This window comes from Diadema antillarum, unplaced genomic scaffold, assembly GCF_040938485.1.
Source record: "Diadema antillarum isolate AM-2024a unplaced genomic scaffold, OU_Dant_1.0 scf00000226, whole genome shotgun sequence".
In the NCBI taxonomy this organism is placed as follows: Eukaryota; Metazoa; Echinodermata; class Echinoidea; order Diadematoida; family Diadematidae; genus Diadema; species Diadema antillarum.
In genome coordinates, this window is record NW_027271115.1 from 2297826 (window position 1) to 2317037 (window position 19212).

Sequence of the window (19212 nt, forward strand, 5' to 3'; positions counted from 1 at the left end):
CACAAAGACACACACACACACACACACACACACACACACACACGTTTCTCATTATAATGCTGTATAGCTGGCGTTTGTAGAATTTGACCGAAATTCCCCACCTCTTTTCCTTGAAAATTTCGGGATTGAAGTGAGACAAATTGCTTTATTTAGAAACCAAACACGCATCCATTCTTTTTTTATTCAGCCTTCTCTCTCTGTCTTTTTCATTTTTAGACACAATAGTGAAATATCCACGTGTGGACTTTACCAAGGAGTTCAAGAGCTGACGTTCCAACTCGCCGTTATTTAAACAGCTGTCAGTTGTTGAAAGATGGAAAAAAAAATCCACAGGTCCGCTTGTGCCTTTGCTGATCAGGTTTGGATGCCACCAACTGTCTGAGCAACCATCTAAAAAGATTCATTTTAAAACTCTTTACATAATGTCGCGTATAGATTTTTTTTTTTTGTTTAACTCATTGAATGAAATGATATGTCGGCTTTTGGTAAAACATACAAACCAAAGTCAATCCGGTCCAGAGATATGTGCAAAGAAAGTGTAATGTTCCAACTGCATATTTTTCTGGATATGTAGGATTGAATCAATTTCCTGATCAATTCCGAGGAATGAAACTGATAAAAACACATGGTATAATCTTCAAGAACAAAAGTATAGTTCTTTTTAAATCAATAAGTCAGATTAAGTGTCGAGTCGTGCCCTGTCAGTGATCTTAATCATGTTAATCATTTAAAAAAATGCATCTACATGGAATCCAGATATTGAATGAAAACATGCCCCGAGAAGTTACACTAACAGGTAACTTGTGTTGGGATGCCCTGCTACAATATAACAGTTTGAATACAATGATACAAGAATTATGCACATACACACACAAATACACACACACACACACACACACACACACACACACACACACACAGACAAACAAACAAACAAACACACACAAATACACAGAAGAATATTGCCGCATTCATTTAAAAATTCGTTTTGTTTTTCTTTGAGTTTGCTAGCAACATTTGTGTTCATCTATGTTGGAGAATTCATACATTCACTGCCGTTTATTTCGTCGTTTGTACCATGGAGCTACAAACGTAGCTCCATGTTTGTACACAACGCCCATACAAAGAACGCCCTTTTCAAATGCATGTTGATTTGTATTGACTTATGATACCCTCAACATCACTTTTGAAACGAATATCTAGAAACATTCCATATATTTTCAATTACTGTAATTTTCCTTCTATTTTTCTTCAGATTACTTGGATACACCCACAAAACATTCTTCCAAACCAATATTCCTGTTGTGACCTCATCTGTCAATCATTGCTAACTGGCTAAAGTACTGATATGTTTAACAAAATACATTGGAATGCACCTTCCCCTAGACTCAGCATAACTTGCATGTTTCTGTGATATCAATGTGACAAAAATAAAATACATGGTGAGGGAACATGCAAGTTATGCTGAGTCGAGGGAAAGGTGCATTCCAATGTCTTTTGTTAAACATTTCAGTACTTTAACAATGATTGACAGATGAGGTCACAGCAGGAATATTGCATGGTTTGGAAGGATTTTTTTGTGGGCGTATCCAAGTAATCTGAAGAAAAAAAAGAAGAAAACTAGATATATCGCTATGGCTACTGATATGCCTCCGCCATAATGCATGGTTCTCCTAATAGGTCTATAGTACAATGTCTTGACAATGTGTGATGACAGTTTCACACAATTGGCAAAATATTAAAATGACAGGTTTGACACAAATGTGCTGAATGTTCACTTTCCTAGAACTAGGTTTAGTTGGATGAATGATTAAAATGTCAGAGTGCAGGTATTTGGGGAACTGATGATTTTTACTTGACTTTTGACCCTTTTATAAGTTTATGCACTGAGTAATTTTCAAGGTATTGAGAAAAAGTATAATTTCAGTATCAAATGGGAAAATAGCATTATCTAAACCTGGCCTTTGACCTTTGACCTCACAGTTCCAAAGAGAATCACTGTTAGGTTGAACATGCATAAATATGTAAGTTTCATGATAGTACCTTGAGTTACTTTTGAGATATGGAGGAAAAAGTGCAATTTAGCACTTTCACTTGACCTTTTACCTTTTGACCTTTGACCTTTTGGCAGGAAACTTCCCCAAAAATATATATTGGGTAATACATGCCATACATCAAGTTTTAAAAAAAAAAACCCTTCAGGCATATTGCATTAGGAAAGTAGTGATATTTTGAGGGGTTGACCTTGACCTTTGACCCCCTGACCTTTGACCCATGACCCCCAACTTCCCTAGATAATCACTGCCCATCGGTACAAGCATATATACTAAGTTCCATGAAGATACCTCGAACCCTTTGCGAGATATGGAGAAAAACATGAAATTTCAATTTTTTTTCACAAAATAACCTGTGACCTTTGACCTTTGACCCTGTGACCCTAAAATCCACACAAAGTATTATCTCCCAAGGATATGCCCTCATACCAAGTTTGATGTAAAACCACCACACGGTTCTTGAGATATCGACAAAAACAAAACGGGACGGACGGACGTACGGACGGACGACCCGAAAACATAATGCCTCCGGCCACTTCGTTGCGTAGGCATAAAAATCGTTAAAAATATATGGAATGTTTCTTTAGATATTCATTTCACCGTGAAGGTGATGTTGAGGGTATCATAGATCAACACAACTCAATATGCATTTGTCTTTTAGGGAACCTTTAAACGGTCTTTAGATAAGAAAATCACTTAATTCAAAGTGCATCCAAAAGACACGTGTGTAATAATGGAGGTGTAATCATGAATAAATAAATAGTAACATGCACATACTCAATTTTCACAAATTGAACGTGTTTATGCACTCTCATCTTAGGCTTAAGTCCCGTGAGTATCGTAAACGTATTCGAGCTGTAGGTCAATAACGTGGTTAGCCACTCGTGATTCCACTTGCATCTAATGGTTTATGTCTATAATGTGAGACTCTTCCTCAGCTCACACTCGCCATTCATCTCCGTCAGTTTACACTCAGAGACCGTTTCAGGGGCGGATCCAGGAATTCTGTAAAGGGGGGGGGGGGGGGCGCAAGTAATATTTCTGGTGCCACTGCTGGTGTTTCTTCTATTTCTTCTGTTTTTGAGGAAAAATAAAGGGAGGTGCGCCGGTTGCGCCCCCCTCTGGATCCGCCACTGCGTTTAGAGTCCCTTCGTCTGGCGTGAATACAGCACAACCTCTAGAAGTTGTGCTGGACCCCTGCTTGGCTGTCTAGTCAAGGACCTCGTTCCCCAACTGGTCGCTTATATAACCCACGACTGCACGGTGTATCAAAACCATCACTATCAGACCCCGTTTACAGCGCAAGGTTGGGCCGAGGACGGCCTCAATTGCGGTACTCGGCCCCGCAATTCTGTGCGTTTACAGTGGAGGGCTCGGCCCGGGCTTATGATTCAAAACTCTCAATATTTTGTCGTAGTGGCGCTCTGCTTGTCCCAGTGTGCGTTTACGGTGAGAAAAGGCCAGGTCGAGCCCGGGCTGAGCCCGGGCCCCGAGTCTACCTTCAGAGCTTGGCCAAATGAGCGGCCGTTTTTTGGTACTGTACCGCATTTGGCCTTTTGAGCGTTTACAGTGAAAGGAAGGCCGGGCTCAGCCCGGCCTTTTCACTCACTGTAAACGGGGTCTTTGGCCCATTAACAGGACGTTTGTACATTCCAATCCTGTACCGATGTCTGAGGTGCACAGCACACGCTCTCTACTAAGAAGTGCATGTATGTAGTTAGTTGTATGTAGTTGTGAAATATGGTTATGAAATCAAGTATTATAACATTATAATACATTTCAGCGTAACAAAGAGAAACCGAGAACGATACAAAGAGCACTTTAATCGACATCTTGTTTCTTACCGACATCTCAATTTATTGCACTTCATAACGGAATGGGATACAGTTAAAATATTAAGAATATTTTTAAAAATATATATTCTTAACATACTGATGTAACGTATTATTCTATAAGTCATCTGCTCATATCATACTTGATATAGAACACTGTTTTCTCAACAACCTTACAAAAAGAAAGATACCTTACCTTAATTTAACATTGCTTGAATGCCGTGTGAAATACTATACATAGTGAGGAAAAACCGACAATTATCATCAAGAAACAAGAGCTTGCTGGCACCCTCTTTCCCGAACCAGCTTTTTATGTGGCTCCTGTGGATTTTCGACGACTTAAAATTTCCTTACGTCCATTCCACCAGTGGGTCACCAAAATCGAACGAAGAAACACAAACTTATACGAACGCGGCTGATCGTTAAAAGGAGAGAAAAAACACCACAAACAAAAACGTGATCACGACAGGTGTTTCCAATATCACATGGTGTTAAATGATTCAACGCCGTTCATACTGTAGAAATCCCCTTACCGCCTGACCGATACATCTGAAACTTTGGGTAAAACATCACCGTCCCCTTTTAAACTGTTTGAAATAGAAAACGGTGTCCCTCTGGAGTCGTGCCTTGAGACACCAACATTGTACTTACGTCTCACTTCATTTTATTTATATCTGCGAAAAAGAAAGCTCAGGAAACCAAGAGCAATCAATATCTTATGACGTCAATGTCAATCAATGTTACCATGTAACAAAATTATGATTACCAAAAGACATTTCAAGGAAACATGCAAGTTATGCTCAGTCTAGGGGAAGGTGCATTCTAATGTATTTTGTTAATCATATTAGTAAGGCCTACTTATACAATGACTGACAGATGATGTCACTGGCAAAATCCTGGTTTGGAGGTTGGTGTTTTTTGTGTGGGCGTATCCAAATAATCTGAAGAAAAATAGTTATAGACACATTGGTGTGTATTTGGATATTCATTTGGCCATATACGATATGGCCATGCTATTATGAATCAATACAAATCAATTTGCAATGCATCAGTCCTTTAAGCTCACATTATCATACAGGGATGGATTCGGTAATACATATATCAACTCTTGCCTAATCCTCTATGTGGTTTGAGTGTCGACTGGCACAGACATCCACCAAGCCTTTATACACTGTCTAACTTCCTTGGCACAGAAAAGGTTAATGATAGTTAAACTGAATAATAAATAATTGATTGTCAACACAATTACAAAAGCATCTAAACTCAATTTTGATGGAATCAGTAAGTAAGTTATCAAGCCTCTTTGAAAGTTAAGTTCTACAAGGTTAGGAGGTATCCTGACATGCAGTTGAATATTATTGAAGTATACATACAAATAAGAGTAAAGTAAATTATACTGTGTGGTAAATGTGTGCGAAATTAGAAGATTCCGACAGTGCCTAGGTCACTACGATACTCGTTCATCGAAACTTAATCGTTCATGATAAAAATTATAAATGAAGTATAGATTATATTACACTAGTATATCAAATACAACTAGTATATCAAATACAACTAGTATATCAAATACAGCGACTGAGGTAGTCTAACTTAAGGTTTTTGATTTTCTACACAGCACCCTCAACGTTAAGTCCAGAGTTGCGTCACTCGACTGCTTCACGTAATTTTCATAAGTATACCTACAACCTTTATCATACCATAAAACACCCCTACCACATCTAGGAAAACAAGAAGACAGGACATTCACACGTGCAGCACAAAAAGTTGGAAATAATTGCCTCTACTTAATAGAAATATCTATACCGTATGTCCCCTGCACCCCTCAAAAAAAAATACCACGAGGCCCTCCGCAGTGATATCTTTAAAATTAGTGAATCAATCTAAATGGAAATTCAGGGTATGAAACTATAACTCATTGCCCACATCTTACAGAAAACCCTATTCGATTTGCTTCAGTGGTCAAAGAGAAATGAGGAATTTTGTAGAGGATGTCAGGAATCTCTTCCCTCCAAGTTCTGTCTGGATAATTGTATTTACACACAAGAGCATCGAAGTGCTAAAATGGGAAGAATCAGATTCATGACATGCTTTACAACAATCTACATTTCTCTGTGACCGCTTAACCAAATTGAATGGGGTTTTCTGCAAGATAGAGCTAAGATGTTATATTTTAAGACCCTGAAGTAGCATTTAGACAGGTCAATCATATTTGGTGTTATCAATTCGAAAATCTGATTGTAATTTTTGTGAGGGGACATACTGTACAAAGGATAATTGTCATTCATAGAGAGGCACTGCCAGAGAGGGCGTCAAGAGGGCTGAAGCTGCGAGGCATATAAAGCAGACCGACAAGAGAGCCAGAAAGAAGGCAAGGGCAACCTCAGTATCAGTCCCAACGGACTTCATCTGCTGCATGTGCGCCAGAGATTGTCATTCAAGAGTGGGACTATACAGCCACTCCAGGCGGTGCAAACTTCTTGCCTATATAGTGATACGCCAACATCTCTCGAAACGAATGGATACCGACAAAGGATATTCTTATGAATATCTATATTTTATGATAAAAAAGTGCTTTATGAGCTCTTGCAGAAAAGTGGAATATACATCTTTACTTTCTGCACCGTCGATATTGTGTAATGATTTTTATTATCATAATCACTATCATTGTTATGAGTATCAAATCATAAAATCAGTTCTATTACTATTACAACTACAACAACAACTACTATTACTGCTACTACAATGCATGCACTGCTACTACTACTACTACTACTACAATTACTACTAATGATAATTATAGAATTATATGCTACACACTCATGGTGGATCAATGATAACTAATAAATAAGAGTCAGAGTATAGAGACTGAATAACATTCAAGGAAGCAGCGTTGGAATGTGATGGAATTATCCTTCAGCTTCACATAATTTAGAGAAATTATTTCAAATCAGAGTAGTACAAAATCACAAAAAAACGAGTCTGAAGAAGTACGTGTGATACGAGCTGGGATATGTCAAGTTTAACAGAGATGTTTACAATCAACTCAAGGCAAATTCTGATGCCCATTTGGACTGAATTGCGTTTCACTATTTATGAATAATTTCCAGCATGCAATGTAGGTAAGACTGCTTGTAAAAACATCACTGAACATTTGAATATAATTTGCGAGTATAAATGTGAGACTTGTGAAACGGCTCTCATGTCGGAAAGCGCGTTTTCTCGACAGCAGATGACGAAATATAGAAATGGTCTGCTTTGGTACTAGCAAAATTAATGACAGACCAAAATTTCTGGTTTTGAAGACTGGTCCTCATCGGGCAGACTCAGCTCAAATATAGGATGCATGCACAAACGACATTATTCGTTAATTGTTATGTTCACTTCGTCAAAATGAACTGTCATCTCTGTCATATCATTGACGCTTACATGACATGTGTGTAAATAACTTTGGTATTAGCATGGTTCAGTGCAATACAACACAATGTGACCCCATGGCACACTGTACGCACAATTATATTATGTCCGTCATGAGATTGTCAAATGGTACGGTCACACCTTTAGTGCAGCAACTCGATTAAAAAGGGTAGAATTGGTTCACGAGTGAACCGTAAGTACAAGTTTAGAGCGCCGCCACTTGTTTGCAATGAACGCGATACACTGTAATGTGGTTGCGGCTACCTGAAACTTTACTGTGAAAAGTGAATCGCCTTACCTAAAACGATCTACAAGTGTAAATGATAACTCAAAGACATTGAACAGGCCCATTATTCTCGCCTGAGATATACGCTTGATGTTTTTGTTAGGTCCGCTTTGACTAAAAACTGGCAAATTTTTACCGAAAGCTGCAGAATATCATTGAGATAGGTATAGACGACCGACGTAGATGGCATTTGAACCCGGCTGACAGGTGGTCTGTTTCGAGTATTAGATTTCACGATCTCCACGACATCCAAAAATCCCAAAGATATTTTCTTTGAATAAACATTCTTTGACACAATACAAGAGAGCAAATGTCATTTACCCCCGAAATAATACTACTAATGATGATGATGATGATGATGATGATAATAATAATAACAATAATAATAATAATCATAATAATAATAATAAGAATAATCATCATCATCATCATAATAATAATAATAATAATAATAATAACAATAACAGGAATGAAAGGAAACCAATCAAGAAAGTTGGAGCTTGGAATGCGATTTTGGTGAGAAAATTATGTAAACCACATCAAGTTATATCTATTCGTTTGATGTCAAAATATCGGTCACATCTTGATTTGTGGAATCATTGTTTTACGATTTTAACCATATCTCCATATCATTATTTTTACTTCAATTGATTGAAAACATTGCTCTGAGCTGTAAACTGGACCTCACTTTCCATATGTAACTTCATTATACAAGTGAGTTAATGACTGTTTTAAATGAATGTTTTAAAACTATAATTGGCTATTGATAAATGACCACTGTCTCCCAAGCAAGTGTAGATCATGATACCAAAAACATCTGTATGACAACGGTCACAAATGGATGTACAACCTCTTCAAATGAATATATCTGAACAAAATATGTGACCGTGCACCTCAAAACGAACATAAAGTCGCACACACTGATTTTGCGTGAGGACTGAAACTAAGTGAAATGGGTCAACCTAGCCGAACTTGACTTTTTCATATTTTCTGAAAAAGCGGGTCTTCTTGTACATTATGCTAAAATTTGGTATCATAAAACGGGCAGGAAAGTGTGTTTTTTTAGCAGTTTATCTCGAACTTTTTTTTGGTAGAATAGTGCAATTAGGTGTGTCTTTAGAATCCCTTTTTCATTTGTGAAAAACCTTGTCCACACTCTTCACTTTCAACTCTAATAAATTTTGAAAGGATAAAGCTACTGCTTTGAAAGTTGGTTTAATTATGGACAGAATGTTTTAATGAGACATGCTTAATTTCAGTTTAATCTGATAATCCCTTCATTGTTGTTACTCTGGTGGTTTACTTCCTGTTTTTCGTCCCAATCAACGCACAGCCAGCACGGTTTGGTAAAGATTAAGCGCTTGAATAGACACTGTACTTCAGAGCCTCTTTTCTCAGTTCACACTTTTCCTGAGTTTGTGCTTTCTTTCCAATATTTAGATAGGTTAGGAGAGTCCATTTGATTTGAGTTATACATCATCTTAAAGCTTAAAGTCTGTTTTTTCAGAATATGGTCTTAACTAAAAATTAATGTCTGGCGACTTTTTGTTTGTTTTGAGGTGCAGGGTCACATATGTTATGCTATAACGAAAGAGCAAGTAAAGTGCCTCTTTCGCCATGAATACTGTAACATTAAAACTGGAACGTTTGATAAACATTGAAATGTGAGACTGCTACGGTAAATAACTCTGCATTACAGTTTTCTTCTGACAAAAATATTACAAACATTAAACTAATGAAGTCAACCTACGGTACCCATTTTGCCACAAAGTGTGGCCAAGGATCCGGTGGGCATGGCATGACGGTTAAAAAATGTACATTGTAGTCACATCCCTTAGCTTTTGAAGGATATCCGACTGAGAAATAGCGCAAGCAGCCATGTTGATAATTATAAATATAATATAATATATAATATAATACTGTATCGCTTTTAAAGACCGATAGCTTTACAATACATGAACACTACGAATCCCACGACTACAAAGATTACTGTTTGTGGTAAAAGTATCTCAATATGTGCAGATCATGTTGCCCACCGTCCAAATCTCGGAGCCTTAACTAATTCTATTATGAAAGCATGGGACGGACATAATCGAAATTAATAATTTTGAAACAAAAGAAGATATTGATACAGAGATGTCTTCAGGCATGCAATTTCATTCACAAACGTGTATGTGTATTGTGATTGAACTAACAATACTGATTATCAGTCAAGGGAGTCAAGATGTTTGTCTCCTTCATTTAAACAAATGTACAGACCTCCTTCTAGAATGTCAAAAGTCAAGCTCAATCTCCAATATCATCTACAATACTTCTGCAAGAATACAATGCTCCTTTTGTGAATACAGATCACCAAAAGCGGGTTCAGATGGTCATGATGAGAATGCTTTGGACGATTCCGAAGTAAGCCTCATCGTTTTTCTTGTACAAATTAACAATGCTAGATCAAAAGCAGATTCCTGGAAGATCTTGCTATTGACAGCCAAGTAGCACACTGTCAAGATTTGCGAGTACAATCGTAAGATTCGCAGAGACGTGCGTTTGCGAATGCGACCTGCTATCAGTCCAAACTTCTACTGCAACCCACAGGGTCATAGACTCAGAACAAATCAAGATGGCCTCGCAAGTTATGCCTACGGTTTCTTTTTGGTACGTCTTACCACGCGCCTAACCACCACACGCAACCGCTTGCCGTCTCTAATGATAAAGCGTGGTCCCTGTAGCTCCTTGAGATTTCCATTGACGAGCGCCTCCCTGTACTTTCGAAGGAACTCAGTATCAAGATGCTCCGTCATGTTCTGTATAGTGGCAGTCCATGACGGATAGTGGAACTTGATGTCGTAGACCATTGACCACCGAGCGAACATCGCGCGCTCCGTTGAGAACTTGTGGCCCTCGGAGAAACGCATCTCATGCGATCGTTGAAATTCGCACTCTGTCTTACCATAAGGCTCGTAATAGTGGTATGGTATGGTAGAATTCTCGTGTAATCTGGAGGAAAGAAACGAGACACAAATCATGAACACGGAACTTCTTTTTTTTTTCTTTTTTTTTTTTTGCTTCTTAGGATCGTCACAGTTGTGGTTCAATCCATGAAGCGATTTGCACACACACACTGTTATTGACATGGCATCTTTAGCATATTGTATTAGGGACAGATTTACTGCGCATATCAGACTTTTCCATATCAATTTTGTAGGAAAGGTAGGATTTTCCCGGCATATTGTCCTATCTTACCAAGCAGCAACTATAATGAATGGAGAGAGGATCATCGGCAGGTTTCAGCAAGATTCGCAATTTACGCATAAAAACAGGTTAATGTATTCCTGATTTCGGAGTACAACCTGAAAGCAGCGTGCGTTAATATTGAAGTCGAGGAATCTGAGAGGGGAATTCTTTTAATGTAAAGGGCTTGTAGAGTAGGTCCTACAACATGTCGGCCTACATCTGCGTTCCTGGCTTTTTAGTATTAATACCGAGCTTTAGATCTTCAACGCGAACACTAAGACAACGCAGTCTCACGGGTTTAGTCTGGGCTATCATTCCGTCCCTTTTCCTCGGTGCGATATTTTGCCAATTGTGGCAAACCAAGAGAGGGGCGCAGCCGCTGCAGTTCTCGGCGTATCGCAAATTGAATGTCACGCCCTCTACCGGCTTATCGCCTACACTGAATCACTGCTACGAGTAAAAAGAGTCCAGAAGCGGGCTAGACAACCCGGGTGGAATAATGCAAACAGCTGTCTCACGCATGTGCCGAACATTTTTGTTTTGTTTTGTTTTGTTTTGCTTTGTTTTGTTTTTGTTTTGTTTTTGTTTTTTTGCCTGATTAGTGTAGTTTTAAAAGCGTTTGCAACGCAGATCCGCAAACTGTTCGAGTATACGCTCGAAATATTCTCACGAACGTTTGGTGCATGTTAAGGGGCAAATCTCCACCTCGTGGCGTTTGACCAAGCATATGGCCGAGGTGTCTGATTCACGATTTATAATGATTTCATTTAATTTCATTCATTAGATTTATCAAAATCGCATCTGCATCTCCACATCATACAATAGAAACAAACACACACACACATATATTATTACATAATCATAAATAAGTAATTTGATAATCAAATAATAATCATACAAATACCCTCCCCCCCCCCAAAAAAAAAACAGCAACAACAACAAAACAACAACAAACAAACGATCAAACAAACAGACAAAACAAACAAAACAAAAACCTAAAAAACGATACTCACTTGCAGAAGTCGATGTTTGGTAGCCCGTACACGTGCACGCTATCACACACATCAAGAGCGAAAACCATTGAAACGTACCCAGTGCTAAACCACGAGTTGAGATCCGCCCTGAACGATGATTGGGATGGAACAAAAAGAAAGAGAGGGAGAAATGAGGTTACAAGCCATCCAGGTCACACCCTCGCGCTGCAGTGACAGTAATTTCATTGCATTGAAAATAAATCTAGAATTCTGTTGCGCGTTAGTTCCGTCTAGCGCTAATTTGGTATACATTAAGAGCTAAGACTTGTCTGTAAGCTCGTTTGCTTGTTCAGTTTTAGATTTGTTTGTTGGTGTGTTTTTAGATTTTCTCAGCAGCAGCGAACCATTGGATTGACATAATATTAAACTCTCCTACATAATACATAGACACCTGAATAAGCTTTTGTTTAATTTTTCAAAATATAATATAAAAGAATAGGCCTACGCTATGGCTCGAATTATATTTCAAGGGAAGTCAAACATCAGAAACTTCTTTTTTTTTGTGAGATACAGAGACCATTCCAGTTGAACTGAAAGGCAGGGTATGATCTATCTGGGAAAAATTATTTGGTATCGAATATTCCTTTTTATTGTGTCATTATTCTTTTTCAAACTACGTGGGACTCATATCTTCTTGACAATCCAGGGGTGCGTTTATCAACTTTTAGAGGCTGCGTTTATCATCTTTCCCCTGTTTAAACGGCTTTCAAAAGCCGTTTCCAAAGCCCTTTACAAACGGCTTCCAAAAATAGTTGCGTTTATCAACTCTTCGCGAACACGATAACTGGCCTGTCACTGCACAGCTGCATTGCGCAATTCGACCCGAGGAGAAGAGGTCATATGAGGCGTGCATGGTTCGTAACTGCAGTACAAAGCTGTTTCAAAACAGCTTTGCGTTAGTCTCGCTTCAAAAGGCTTCTAGAAACAGGTTTCTGAAAACCTGTTTAGGAAACCTATTTGGAAAGCCACAAATTTGCGGCTTTCGAAAAGGCTTTCCGAAAGGGCTTTCAAAACAGCTTTGCGTTTATCAACTCGCAAAAATGCCTTGAAAGCTGTTTGGAAAACCTGTTTCTGCCGAGAAAAAGAGTTGATAAACGCACCCTAACAGGGGAAAGATGTTAAATGGAAGAGAATGTTGCAAGTGGTAATTAGAGATTTTAAGAAGTGATTGACTCTTCATTAATTCAGCTACATTTCCATTTCTCCATCGAGAAGAATTTGTATGCTTGAGTAACCCTTGACAATCTGTCAGACAGGGAGTGGGTGAAAGGAAATTAAATCTCACCTGCGAAATCCAGTGTCCAATCGGTATCTTGTCTCTGACTCACTGTGCTTCTCTGGTGTTAAAAAGACAAAATTGTCGTAGGAAAAATTGCGCTTTAATTGTCTGGCAACATTGAATGTAAAGTCAGTAGTCATATTAATCTTCTCCTCAAACAACCAAGGCACTACGATGTATTTAGCGCGGGTCGCCTGGTCTGTCAGGATTTCCTTCTGCAATTCGGCTTCGCGAAGGAGACCGCGCGGAAGATTTCGGTGGCCGATGATCCGGAAGTCCGTTCGGGAGCCCACGTCCTCGGTCCAGCCGGTGACGGGGGCGGTGTTCATCCGGAGCACGCAGTCGGCACTGTCAATGTCCGCCCCGGCGCCCGATTGATAGAGATGGCCCGAGCTCGATACCAGAGCGCATCGTCCACATCGGTATGTGAAGGGCTGGAAAAAAGAAATCAAGGTGTGAATTGGATTGAATTGAATTGAATTGAATTGAAATGCGTAACACATCTAAAACCCATTGAAAAACACGTCTTGTACAATGATTGTTACAGAAAATTAATGATCATTTGTTCAAAATACATTAACATTTATCTTACTTGATTAAGCAATTTTATAAACTCCATACTGATATCATCATTAAAGACTCAACGTTCCGACAAAAAAAAGTCTTGTAAATAGCATCTTCCGCATTAATTTCTCCTTCATCTTCATTTTCTCTGTACATCTAAATCAACACATTATAACATTCTAAACAGCACATGATAAAAACGACGTTACAATACAACAAACAAACAAACAAAAACACAAATCCCCATTACTCATTCGTGAAAATGGAATTCCCCAATGGCGTGGCGCGTTGAGCGGGGTTCCCACTATCGTGCGATTCACTGCGAACGCCACGATTGGACATTCGTAACTGATCGTGGAAAATTTGTTGAACTCGTCTGAAATTTCACGTTTGCATACGAGGTTATGCGAGTCTATATGTGTTGGTACGCTTGGATGCGATATGGTCACGATTGGTCTATTTCAAGCGATACGATCAGTCACGATCTGGTCTGCCGTTCAAATACGATCCGACAGGATTGTCCTGATTGAGTTCACGATTGGTACCGATCTAACATGACCATTACGATCAGGATCCTCGATCTGGTACGTGCAGCAACGTACTGATATGCTCCAATACGAATACCGCGAACCAATACGGGCTGCTGAGATAAGATACGGTATCTTTTACGATCGGGATCAGAAGCGACCCCCATTTAAGGCGCGATTGGACCCGAATGGGAATATTATAGTCCGGCTGACGATGGATTTCATTGTTTCCCTTAAATTATGCAGAGTGATTAGGCCTATTAATTTTATCCACAACCATTGATGATGGCAAGGCTTGACAGGTTGACGATGATGACAACGTAACCTTTGCAGTATTGCTAATGACGATTATGGTATCAGAGAGAAAGCAGCACCCAGGCCAGCCATAACCTCAGATATTTCCTCGTCTAATATTAAACGTAAAGAAATTAATAGATTATTAAATCGACATGCTCACCCTCCCCCCTCACAAAAAAAAAAAATGAAATAACGAACCCAAATACATAAGATCAGATGATTGCCCCTCTTCCCCAGAAAAAAAACAAACAAAAACCAGCGAGACAAAATGACCTTTCTCTCCAATACATGAAGAAAATAATTATATGATGAAATGGAAGCTAAGAAAGAGGATGGGATCATTTTGAATGTTATGTAACATAGTATTATGTGTTATATACGCTCGATATAAGAAAGTTGGCCGAATGGATAGTATTGCTTATGTGTTGGACTTCATATTCGCAAAGTGTATGTATCATATGCCTTTTTATTTCAAAATGTCGTTATCTAATGGGTTATCAAAAGTTTGGTTTATTCGGCTTGATTTAGTGTATTACTTAACAATATCTAACATAACTGATACACACACATAACAGAAAAGTGACTCCCTAATCAAAATGATGTCACTTTTTAACAAAAAAAGGAGGTTTTACGCAAAATTATTTCTTAGGGGTATATTGCTACACTTATTGAATAACTAACTGTGAAAGAATAATAAGAGTGGTCTTCATTGTCATAATCATACGAGTGATCTCACATCCACGACAATGGTCTTTTACATTAGCAGTAATAATGAGAGTTGAAAATAACCATTTTCCTCTAAAATTATGCTCTACCAAACATACAAAAAAAGACATTCAAAGTGGCAAAATAGATGTAAAGGGGTCAAACGATGGCTGATGAAACAACAACTCTCAATTACTATGTACAATACACAAACAGCAGGATACTGCACCCCCCCAAAAAAAATACTCTGTAATATACTTTTAAAAATTAACCATTTGCCTTTGATATGTACCTATACAAGCACGATCATTTAATTATTCTCATCTTTGTACTGACGTTCAGTGAGTCAATACGTGCAGACATACAATTGCCATTTTATTTTTGCTCATTTTTTGTTTTCGTTACAAGAGTTATCCCATATCCTGTTTTGTGTGTCTGTGGAATGGTAATAGCAACTCATCAATGAAAGCTTAAGACTTGCCCGACAAAGCAGCAACTAGTTCATGGAAAATGGGTTCCAATGACTGAAATCCAATAAGTACCAGGATGTACACAGGTCAACAGAATAGCTTGTATGTGCCTGCTCACTAAAATTATCCTTAAATCTGTATATGAAGAGCTTGCTTCAAAAAGGTGCTACATCCATCGAAAACAGATGGATTTAGCGCCTTTTGGAAGCAAGCTCTTCATATGTCAGGAAACCAACCTTTCTCCTTTTGTTTGTATAAGGAGGTAGCAGAGCATATCGTATAGTTTTGGTTGAGAACTAATTCCAGGTTTCTAACATTTTTTTTTCTTTTTTTGTGATATAATGAGAAACCTCTTATGAAATATGAAAGAGCATGTAATTCCATGAGGAATTCAACAGTTTTTTTATTTGATGAAAATTGGTTTCAAAATGGCTGAGATATTAAACAAAGAGCAATTCTAAGAAAGTGTGGGACCCACACTTTATTACGATCACTTTGTTTTACTTTGTTTGTGGATTTTTCAGTCTTTCAAAACCTGATTTTCATCAAAAAAAAAACAACAACGACAACTTTGAATTCCTTTTAAAATGGTATGCTCTGTACTATTTCGTAAGTGTTTTCTTGGTATCTCGCAAAAAGTTAAAGCCCAATTCTCATCTCCATCAATACTGTACCATCACTTTAAGACCTCCGTGCAATTTTCAGATTTTTACATTGGCCAACTATATTGCTTGTACTGGATAAAGAGTTACAGAATTTATAATGATTAGGATGAGGAATGTTTTTTGTGTTTTCATAGTATTGGTTTATCGGCTCAAGGACCACAATGGATTCCACAAATCTAAACAGTGAGCTATCGATTTAAACATATTGTGAAATATGCAGTAGTCTGAGCTTCCACTTTAAAGCATTCTCTCTTCATGACACATAGCCCTTTGAATGTCACCCCATCCATCTCTTGCCTATGTCACCCCATCCATCTCTTGTCTACACAGTTCATCTTGTTGACGCTCATTATACGGTTGGAAGTCGATTGCCATCTGGAGCGATTATGTCAACTTGTTTGATAAAACAGGCTGTACTTCGGCTTTTACCAACATCTGTTACAAACTAATCAATAGTGATTTGCCCAAAATGAATTAAGGGGTTGGGGGGGGGGGGCATTATGTATATTTCTTACTGGCGAGATGATTTAAGCAGCAGCAACAGGCGATTTAAGTCTTGATCATAATAACAATAAACCTTCTCATCCCCTCTCTCATCTGCGGCATCTTTTTTTTTTTTTCATCAAGGACTATATTCTTTCAGGTCGGGATATTCATGTTAAATGCCAAATAGTGAATGCCAAATAGTGAATTCTATGTGACTATGTGAATTCTATGTGACTATAGTGACTTCAATGCCAAATAGTGAATTCTATCTAGGTGCGTCAACATGTTTACCTCTATACATATATACATTTTCAAAGATTAGATTAGAAACAATGGAGCCTAATGCAGGAATGAGTTACCGTCGGTATCAAAGAATGTCCAGTTAAGTATAAAAGTATTTGAATCATAGTGCAACTGAATAATCTTTTTTTTAAATTTGCCCTTTTTGTTTTAGTTACGTTGTTCTTTCTTAACTGTTGTTTAGTATCTATTTTTAATCTATAGCAGTATACTATAATTGTAATAGTGAATCTTATCATGTTTAGATTACAATCTGCATCCTTTTCATTTTGTAATTGATTCGGCCTCGATTAGTTCTTATTCATTATGACATTTTGCTGATTCCATCACGCGTTGAATTATTTGTATTATTTTGCATGTTTTCCCGTTAATTGCATGTGATGTGTAATGTTGTTTAGGTGAATCCATAATAAAATGCTGTTCATTGCTACATCAAAAATTTGTCCGAAAAAAAAAAATTAATTGAACATGAGATGCTGCTGTGAGTCAATACAGGTAGTAACAGCAATGAATGGTATAAAGGGCACATTAGTTTGGCTATTGTTCAAGTCAAGTGTGACAGGTCCGGAGGATGATTTGGAATATTATGAATAAACATAATCTGGAGGATTTTTTTTAAGGTGGAGCTTAACAGGATGCAGGAAAAATGACCAAAGAAAGTTTATAGGTATATGATGCATATTTTCACGAGATATTCAGTGGTTTGGTTATGTACAGACCAATGGGCACTGACAACACATATTTTGTATTGCAGGGGCCCTTTAAAGACTGTGTGTAATGGCAACGTAAGAGTGACCAGGAAATCAATGCAGAGCACTATGTCTATTTCCGGATTGTGGTTCAGTTTGAAACCACACACTGAACGTAGCCATGCGTGACCCGAAACTATTAAAAACGCTGGATTAACAACCAGACAATACCCAGTACACGTTCAACATAGTGTATTGACGTCATGAATGCAAGAGCAATATAATGGTATATTTGAAAAGTAGGCCTGAAAAATTTGCTAACATAGTGAATCAGTGTCCATGGATAAATCCATCTCCTCATAGGGAGCATGTTATTCACGTTTTATAATATATATATATATATATATTGAGCAACGGAGCAGTACAGCAAGCTGTCAAACAGGAGCTCGTATTTTGGACTTATTTCTCCTCATTCGGAAGAGTGAAAGTACCATGACTTGGTGACACAAGACCTGTTGGTGCCTGGAGAATCTGCTCTGGTGATTTTTAGTAATTATATTTTATCCTATTGTTGCTAAACTCTTGCCAAAATCTGTCCGTCGATATTGCCAGATTCCTCAGCAACTCTGCTTAGTCCCATTCACCCAATATCATGCTGCAACTGAGCGTCACGAGCTAAACTTGCCACGTACTATACTACAGGCTATAGCTACCCAAGGTGACATTCCACTCATTCCTGAACAGACTTCCCACCTGCGCTGCGCAAGTCTCACTGCCTTTGTTCTCTGGAATAGCCCAACCTGTGAACAGCATGTCAACAACTAGATCAACGAAGAATCTCATCAAGGATGCGCTCAGGGATGAAGAGGTGCTGACAGCGATCAAAGAGGCAGTAGCACAGGTGATGGAATCCAAATTCCAGCACCTCATTGAAAGCGTGGAAAAACAAGAGGGAATGATCTTTGATCTTGAGCAAAAGGTCAAAGCTTTTCAAGAGGACGCTGCCACACTGAAGTCCAACGCAGAAAAAGATCATCAGCTGATCAGGAGTCTCCAATCCCAGCTCAATCAACAGGAGCAGTACTCCCGCAGGAATTGCGTGAGGTTTTTTGGAGTCCAGGAAACCAGCGAGGAAAACACAGATGCAGTCGTATGTCGCATCGCCAAACAACAGCTCGGCGTGGACCTGAAATCAGAGGATATCGATCGCAGTCATCGTATCTACCGCGATCGTGATGTCCAACCAACGCCAGGAAAAGCAAGACCAAGAGCTATCATAGTGAAACTGACGTCCTACAAGCATCGCCAGCAGCTGCTGAGAAATCGGAGGAAGCTCAAGGGTTCGGGTATGAGCATTTGTGAAGACCTCACAGACCTCAACC

General features: G+C 38.5%; 1 protein-coding gene across 1 annotated transcript; it reads right to left on the reverse strand.

Moving 5' to 3' along the window:
* Nucleotides 1-9163: 9163 nt before the first annotated feature.
* LOC139724674 (alpha-N-acetylgalactosaminide alpha-2,6-sialyltransferase 5-like) lies at nucleotides 9164-18643 on the reverse strand. Its single transcript, XM_071635802.1, has 4 exons — nucleotides 18584-18643; nucleotides 13134-13561; nucleotides 11828-11935; nucleotides 9164-10577 (listed from the first exon to the last, which is right to left on the reverse strand). Exons 1-4 carry the CDS (start codon nucleotides 18641-18643, stop codon nucleotides 10220-10222), a joined length of 954 nt encoding a protein of 317 aa, XP_071491903.1. The 3' UTR covers nucleotides 9164-10219.
* Between the last annotated feature and the right edge of the window lie 569 nt (nucleotides 18644-19212).

What these genes read in the sequence shown, in the direction of transcription:
- LOC139724674 (XM_071635802.1), bottom strand. Translation starts at nt 18,643, where the DNA reads ATGCTGTTCACAGGTTGGGCTATTCCAGAGAACAAAGGCAGTGAGACT. An exon ending in GTGAGACTTGCGCAGCGCAG is followed by an intron (nt 13,562 to 18,583) that starts GTGGGAAGTCTG and finishes TCTTTTTTCCAG; the next exon opens with CCCTTCACATACCGATGTGG. An exon ending in TTGGACACTGGATTTCGCAG is followed by an intron (nt 11,936 to 13,133) that starts GTGAGATTTAAT and finishes ATCATCGTTCAG; the next exon opens with GGCGGATCTCAACTCGTGGT.